Genomic DNA, 8278 nt, shown 5'->3' with positions numbered 1-8278 from the left:
TATGGGGGTCATTCCGAGTTGATCGCTAGATAAAAATGTTCGCAGTGCAGCGATTAAGTGAAAAAGCGGCACTTCTGCACATGCGGCGCAATGCGCACGCGCGACGTACTTTCACAACAGCCGATGTAGTTTCACACATAGTCTAGCGAAGCTTTTCATTCGCAATGTCCGCGCAGAGTGATTGACATGAAGTGGGCGTTTCTGGGTGTCAACTGACCATTTTCAGGGAGTGTTCGGAAAAACGCAGGCGTGGCTGTGAGAACGCAGGGCGTGTTTGTGACGTCAAATCCGGAACTGAACAGTCTGAAGTGATCGCAAGCGCTGAGTAGGTCTGAAGCTACTCTGAAACTGCACAACATTATTTTGTAGCCGCTCTGCGATCCTTTCGTTCGCACTTCTGCCAAGCTAAAATACACTCCCAGTGGGAGGCGGCATAGCGTTTGCACGGCTGCTAAAAACTGCTAGCGAGCGATCAACTCGGAATGACCACCCATGTGCAATATAAGAAGATGATTTCCTGCAAATAGTGTAGAGCAGGCATGTCCAAACTGCGGCCCTCCAGCTGTTGTGAAACTACATATCCCAGCATGCCCTAACACAGTTTTGCTGTCAGAGAATGCTAAGGCTATGTCAGGGCATGCTGGGATGTGTAGTTTCTCAACAGCTGGAAGGCCAAAGTTTGGACATGCCTGGTTTAGAGGCCCAATTATATAGTCCTACCACTCAAATGTGTTCTCTAGAATAGCAGCTTGTGAGCAGGAAGGTCATCCTGTGTTCTCCTGAACAGTCTTCCTCCAGACGCCTGACCCACTGAATTTAATATGAATGCATAGAGGATGTGTGACTGGATTGTATTATACATCCCCATCCTCAGGTGGGCAGCACACAATGCAGTATTTGCAGAGCAGCAGCAGCACTATGGGGAGGGAGGGGAGCCCCAGGCATAGGGTGATCCCCCAGCATGACAGGATGCTGGGCTTGGTGGGCCTGGCCATGACGTGGCACCGTGTGAGGGGGACTGTGCACTGATGTGCAGGACTCCTTTGTTAGTGACAGTCAGACAGGCAGGCAGTGTGTGCAGAGCAGGCGGCCGGCCCTGCCCTCTCCCCTCGCCTGAGACTAGTGACTGAATGCCGGCCCATCTTGTGGGGGAGGGTGCACAGCCCTCTCAGGCTCATTCTTCCCCCTGCTAGTCATATGCATAGCACACAGACATGCTGAGGAGAAAGGAGGCGGTGAGAGGCTCATCCTGCACATAGCACCTCCAGTCCCCGGCCCTGCTCCAGCCTCCTCCCTGGATGCATGCTCCAGACCTGCCTCCTCTGGAGCATCCCTTACCCATCTGGATCCCGGGACTGCTGTGCCTGCACATGGCAATGTCTCTATTGCAGCAGCTGTGGCAGCAGAAAGATGTCGTCATTACTTTTGTTTTGCCTCTCCTGCTCCTTCCTCTGCCCCTGGTAGCACAGAGCAAGGTAATGATATTGCTAATGGCCATTGTGTGCATGGGGTATACAGCCTCTCACTTGTATACTGGGCTTCTCTGAACCCTACAATTAACTTTACAAGCCAAGTCAGCCCAGCATCCCTGCTAGATGTGGTGGTGATGGGGGCATCTAAGGTCTCTGCCAGGCAAGCAGACACTACTGTGCTATGTATACTACAGTATATCTGTCTGTCTGAATGGAATGTCTGTACAGTATTTAACCAAACTCATCTCCTTTTTCTTTCAAGGGTGCATGCAGCTGGCAGTTTCCAAGTGCTTGAAATAGATTGCAAGCTCTTTGGGTTAATCACTTCTTCCTTTGCTAAGTAGTGATTTTGTATTATTCCAACCATTGTATCATTGCCATTTGTTATGTTCTGTCTACATGGCACTCACTATAATAAACCTATAGATGCTGCCATGTTTCTCTGAGTAGTTTCCCTTTTGAAGTTTTGAATTTGTAATTTTTTTTTTAATACGTAGAAACTGACCCTTGTAATGCAAAGTAGCCATGTTCTCTGTTATGTCTGTATGTATGGTGATTACTGCCTCATGTCCTGGGTTGTAGGTCTGCAGGTGAGCTTTCCCCAAAGTTGTATACTATTATTGCCGGTGTGCGGTAATACTTGGACATTTTTAACTTATAACCCCTTCACATCGCACAAATAACCCGGTATCGACACGGCATATTGCCGTGTCGACACGGGTCAGTGTGCGATATGAAAGCGCTTTCTGTGAATTAGCGGGTCGCCTGACCCGGTAATTCAACCCGGTATAAAAGAAGGATTATACCCGGGTTGATTACCGGGTCAGGTGCGGTGTGAATGGGAGCCGTGTCGATGCGACACGGTTCCCATTCACAGCATAGGGAGAGGCGGCGCAGGAGATGAGCTCATCTCCCGGCGCCGCCTCCACCCCCGCCCCTGCTGCTGCTGCGCCCCCCGCTGCTATGGCAACCGACCCGGTATATTGCCGGGTCGGAAAGCCAGCAGAAGGGAGCAAATGCCGGATCCCACCCGGTAAGGACACGTTTCTCTTACCGGGTGGGATCCGGCATTAGCGATGTGAAAGCGGTATAATTTTTCATCTGTGCATTTACTAATTTAGTAAATCATTTTTGTTTACTAAAACTTAAAGAGAGAAAAAGTGGACGGAGATAAAGTACCAACCAATGAGCTTCTAAGTGTCATTTTGCAAACACAGCGTGTGAGATGGCAGTTAGGAGCTGATTGGCTGTTACTTTATCTCTCCATTTTATCTCCAAGTCTAAAGGTCCGTACACATTAGATGAGCGATGTCGTCTAATGTTTCCCCTCCCGGGCCGGCCGGTCGGCGGCCGACTGTACACACTGAGCGATATGACCGCTCATACCGCTCAGTGACGTCACTCCTCCGCCAGCCATGCATGCAGGTCGTGGACAACAGTCCAGATCCTGCATGCATGCCCTGCCGACAGCGACGATCGTTGGCGACCCGTGGGGCCGCACATCGGTAGTCGCTGGCTGCATACACTTTTGCCGATAAAATGAGCGACGTCGCTCAGGGAGGGGGAAAATGAGCGATGTCGCTCATTTTGTCGTCAAGTGTGTATGGGCCTTTAAGATGGGTTCACACTTAGCTATAGATTGTAAGCTTGCGAGCAGGGCCCTCCTACCTCTGACTGTTTGTTTTTACCCCGTTTTGTCTTCTAATTGTGTCTAGTTGTAAAGCGCAACGGAATTTGCTGCGCTATATAAGAAACTGTTAATAAATAAAATAAATAATATAGTGAAGTTTCTTGCCCATTTTCCCCCCTCTTGAGCGAGGGTTCACTATGGTATGCCGGCGGTCGGGCTCCCGGCGACCAGCATACTGGCGCCGGGAGTCCGACCGCCGGCTTACCGACAGTGTGGCGAGCGCAAATGAGCCCCTTGCGGGCTCGCTGCGCTCGCCACGCTACGGGCACGGTAGCGCGCCACGCTATTTTATTTTCCCTCCAGGGGGGTCGTGGACCCCCACGAGGGAGAATAAGTGTCGGTATGCCGGCTGTCGGGATCCCGGCGCCGGTATACTGTGCGTCGGGATCCCGACAGCCGGCATACTGAAGACCACCCCTGAGCGCTACAGTTTACTATATCGCCCAGTGTGTATGCCGCTTCTGCCGAGTGATGCGCGGCCCCGCAGGTCTTTAACGACCCTCGGTCTTGGCTGTGCATGCAGCTCAATTTGGACTCATCGTCCAAAGCTGCATTCTCCGTCCCGCGGCGGCATGACGTCACTGTGCGATATTATTAGTGATATCGCACAGCGTGCAGGACTGCTGGGGAGGACCTGGCCCGGAAGGGGAAACACTAGGCGATGTCGCTTACTGAGCACATCGCCTAATGTGTGCCCACCTATAGTACGTAGATTCTTAATAACAGACAGTAGAAATCACTCAAATGAAAGCTTAAAACTTCTGGTTTAGTTTTTATTTTTTTCTTGACTTGTGAAAAGTGTAAAATAAGGATTTTGGCCTGTTTTCGACAATGCCGATTCGACTTAAAAAAAAAGTTGGATCAGAATTGTCGAAAGCGGGCAATTCTAACAGGATTTGCCAGTTAATTGAATACTGAACTGTCGGATCCTCTCCGTCGGAGAGGATCTCGCAGTTATTGAATAGACCTCATAGTGCAGACTTGGCCAACCTGGGGCTCTCCGGCTGTTGTGAAACTACAAGTACCATCATGCCTTTCTACACTTTTGCTATTAGGAAATGCAAAAACTGTGGCAGGGCATACTGGGATGTGTAGTTTCACCCACCGCTGGAGAGCCGCAGGTTGGCCAGGCCTGCCATAGTGTGCGTGCTATGTAACTGTTAATATAGTAAGGCAGACCATTTGAATAACAGGACAAGTATAGACAGGATGGCTATGATGAGATGGAGGGTATGGCTATGTATGGCTGATCAGCCCAATAATTGTATAGGTGTGTATGCAGGAGTGGTATCTGATACATGGCTTAGAGCTGTCCTGCAAACTGTTGGGAGGTCGCATCTTATGAGCTTTTAATATTTAAGATGCCTGACCTCCTGATCCATTGGAGAACATACACGCCGAGCTAAAAATAGCGCAGTGCGTACGGGTTACACACGGATCAGATAATCACTCTGAGGTCGGAGCGTTTACCTGATCTGCTGAGTGATCGGAATAGTGTGGTCCAGGCATAAGGAGTCAGAGCTTCCATTCACTCCTGTAGTCCTATATGACACCCTCATTAATTGGAGAAGTGAGCCAGGTTTTTATTAAACAGCTATGGCTGATGGCATGACCACATGACGAAGAGGGTGATGTTCCCTATAGTATACCTGTCCTTTAAAAGAAAACAAATAAACATAAATGTATAATCTGGTCCCTGGCATGTAAGTAAGAGCCAGAGACACATTCAGCATGTATTCTATTTAGAAAGAAATCTAGCCCAGATTAGCTATAGGAGAGCATTGAAAGGCACAGAGTTACATGGTCAAGTGTTTCAAGGGCAATATAATCTGTGCCACACTTGGCAGAAGGAAGTGTGACACACATTACTGTACACTGACCATCTTACCCCTTCCAGAGGGGCCCAATATCTGATGCAATGTCCATTTCTGATTTCATGAGATGCACGTATTGGGTGATCCTGTCTGTGGGGAAACGTTATATGCAGGAGAAAGTTTCTTCAGTGAACACAAAGGAGAAGTCTGTTCTGGTTTCTATGTCACTAGTGTTCGTAGATGCTACTTAAAGACCTACTGTATATTGATACAAGTCTTCTGTAGGCCCCAGAGTGGAACAGTGTTAAAATTAGCCAGCAGAAAATGTTAGAAGTGTGGTTTGACTTCCAGGAAGTTTGCTCGCTGGCAGCTAGAGCTTAGACAAGACTCACACTTTCTTCTACATCTCAGTCATCGCTGAATTCATTCATTCAGACTTGCAGCCTAGACGTTCGGAACCTGGAAAAACTTTTATAGCTTTTATTTATTTCCGACTATAAAAATCCCCATACGGTTTAGCATTAAAGTTCTTTTAGCCCCAGCTGACTTGAAAATACTTTTGTAATTGTGAATCTTGATAACATTCATTGTGTGTGTGCCCTCCTGCAATTTTTACTATATACTTTTTTTTTAAATTGCCTATATGCTTTTTTTTCACCTGTTTCTATTTTATTAGGTAGCTCTGTGTATGTGCGGCAGCTTCATATTTTGTAACATGATAAACAAAATAAACAAATTTGCCAGATGATATCAGTACAAACTGAAAAGCACAGAAAAGAAAAACCTTTATTATAAGAATTCAGTACAGGCTGCCCATTGTAAGGGTGTGGTATGTTATGTCAACATTCAGAATGTCCGTGTGGACGTGTCGACATGCTCAGTGACGACGTGGTCATAATTTTGACATTGTGCATGTCGGCATAGCATTTTTCTACTGCTAGAGTCCTAACCCTAAACCTAACCATAAACCGGAGTAATGGTTAGCATTACTGCCTCACAGCACTGAGGTCAGGGGTTCAGTTCCCACCACGGCCCTAACTCTGGAGTTTGTATATTCTCCCTGTACTTGGGTGGGTTTCCTCTGGGTACTCCGGTTTCCTCCCAAACTCCAAAAATATACTGGTAGGTTAATTAGCAGCAAACAAATTAACCCTAGCGTGTACATGTGACAGGGAATATAGATTGTAAGTGCCCCTGGGGCAGGGACGGGTGTGAATGGGTATCCGGACTATAGATCTACACTAAAAAGTTCTACAGTCAGTAGGTCTACCACTAATGGTAGACATGCATTAGGTGGACAGGGATATTTTCATTAGCAATGAAACTATTCACCACGATAGTGTTTATAATCGCAGCAGTTCCGCGATTATTAATACATAAGCCCCTAAATACTCTATTTTTAGTATTGTTTTCATTATTACACATTATTTATAAATTGCAAACATTTCTCTGACGTCCTAGTGGATGCTGGGAACTCCGTAAGGACCATGGGGAATAGCGGCTCCGCAGGAGACTGGGCACAACTAAAGAAAGCTTTAGGACTACCTGGTGTGCACTGGCTCCTCCCTCTATGACCCTCCTCCAGACCTCAGTTAGAATTTTGTGCCCAGCTGAGCTGGATGCACACTAGGGGCTCTCCTGAGCTCTTAGAAAAAGAGAGTTTATTTTAGGTTTTTTATTTTCAGTGAGATCTGCTGGCAACAGACTCACTGCTACGAGGGACTAAGGGGAGAGAAGCGAACCTACCTGCTTGCAGCTAGCTTGGGCTTCTAGGCTACTGGACACCATTAGCTCCAGAGGGATCGAACACAGGCCCAGCCTCGGTCGTCCGGCCCCGGAGCCGCGCCGCCGTCCCCCTTTCAGAGCCAGAAGCAAGAAGAGGGTCCTAGAAATCGGCGGCAGAAGACTTCGGTCTTCATCAAGGTAGCGCACAGCACTGCAGCTGTGCGCCATTGCTTCCCATGTACACCTCACACTCCGGTCACTGATGGGTGCAGGGCGCTGGGGGGGGGGGCGCCCTGGGCTGCAATATTGAGTACCTTGGCTGGCAAATAACACATAATATAGTCATAGAGACTATATATGTGTAAAATACCCCTGCCAGATATACATAGAAAAAAAGCGGGAGAAGTCCGCCGAAAAAGGGGCGGGGCTATCTCCCTCAGCACACTGGCGCCATTTTCCCTCACAGCTCCGCTGGAAGGATCGCTCCCAGGCTCTCCCCTGCAGTTTCCAGACTGCATAGGGTAAAAAAGAGAGGGGGGGCACTAAATTTAGGTGCAATATTGTGTATACAAGCAGCTATTGGGAAAAATCACTCAGTTATAGTGTTAATCCCTGTGTTATATAGCGCTGTTGGTGTGTGCTGGCATACTCTCTCTCTCTGTCTCCCCAAAGGGCTTTGTGGGGTCCTGTCCTCAGTCAGAGCATTCCCTGTGTGTGTGCGGTGTGTCGGTACGGCTGTGTCGACATGTTTGATGAGGAGGCTTATGTGGAGGCGGAGCAGGTGCCGATAAATGTGATGTCACCCCCTGCGGGGTCGACACCTGAGTGGATGGTTATGTGGAAGGAATTACGCGACAGTGTCGACTCCTTACATAAAAGGTTTGACGACATAGCAGATGTGGGACAGCCGGCTTCTCAGCCTGTGCCTGCCCAGACGTCTCTAAAGCCATCGGGGGCTCTAAAACGCCCGCTACCTCAGATGGCAGACACAGGTGTCGACACGGATACTGACTCCAGTGTCGACGATGATGAGACTAGTGTACATTCCAATAGAGCCACCCGTTACATGATTACCGCAATGAAAAATGTGTTGCATATTTCTGATATTACCCCAGGTACCACAAAAAAGGTTATTATGTTTGGGGAGAAAAAACTACCAGTGGTTTTTCCCCCATCTGATGAATTAAATGAAGTGTGTGAAGAAGCGTGGGCTTCCCCCGATAAGAAACTGGTAATTTCTAAAAGGTTACTAATGGCGTACCCTTTCCCGCCAGAGGACAGGTCACGTTGGGAGACATCCCCTAGGGTGGATAAAGCGCTCACACGTCTGTCAAAAAAGGTGACACTACCGTCTCCGGACACGGCCGCCCTAAAGGAGCCTGCAGATAGAAAGCAGGAGGCGTTCCTGAAGTCTGTATATACACACTCAGGTATTATACTGAGACCGGCTATTGCTTCAGCATGGATGTGCAGTGCTGCAGCTGCGTGGTCAGATTCCCTGTCGGAAAACATTGATACCCTAGACAGGGACACTATATTGCTTACCGTAGAGCATATTAAAGACGCTGTCTTGTACA

At 48.3% G+C, this 8278-nt stretch overlaps 1 protein-coding gene across 1 annotated transcript in view; it reads left to right on the top strand.

Annotated features, from left to right (window-relative positions):
* Positions 1 to 937: 937 nt before the first annotated feature.
* Positions 938 to 8278, top strand: part of LOC134968904 (solute carrier family 13 member 1-like) — a 121323-nt gene continuing 113982 nt past the window's right edge. Inside the window, exon 1 of the mRNA XM_063944475.1 lies at positions 938 to 1475. Coding sequence (XP_063800545.1) covers positions 1299 to 1475 — 177 coding nt within the window. The 5' untranslated portion in view covers positions 938 to 1298. The remainder of the gene's footprint in view (positions 1476 to 8278) is intronic.

This window comes from Pseudophryne corroboree, chromosome 11 (assembly GCF_028390025.1).
Source record: "Pseudophryne corroboree isolate aPseCor3 chromosome 11, aPseCor3.hap2, whole genome shotgun sequence".
Classification (NCBI taxonomy): Eukaryota; Metazoa; Chordata; class Amphibia; order Anura; family Myobatrachidae; genus Pseudophryne; species Pseudophryne corroboree.
This window is presented reverse-complemented; position numbering and strand designations above follow the sequence as displayed.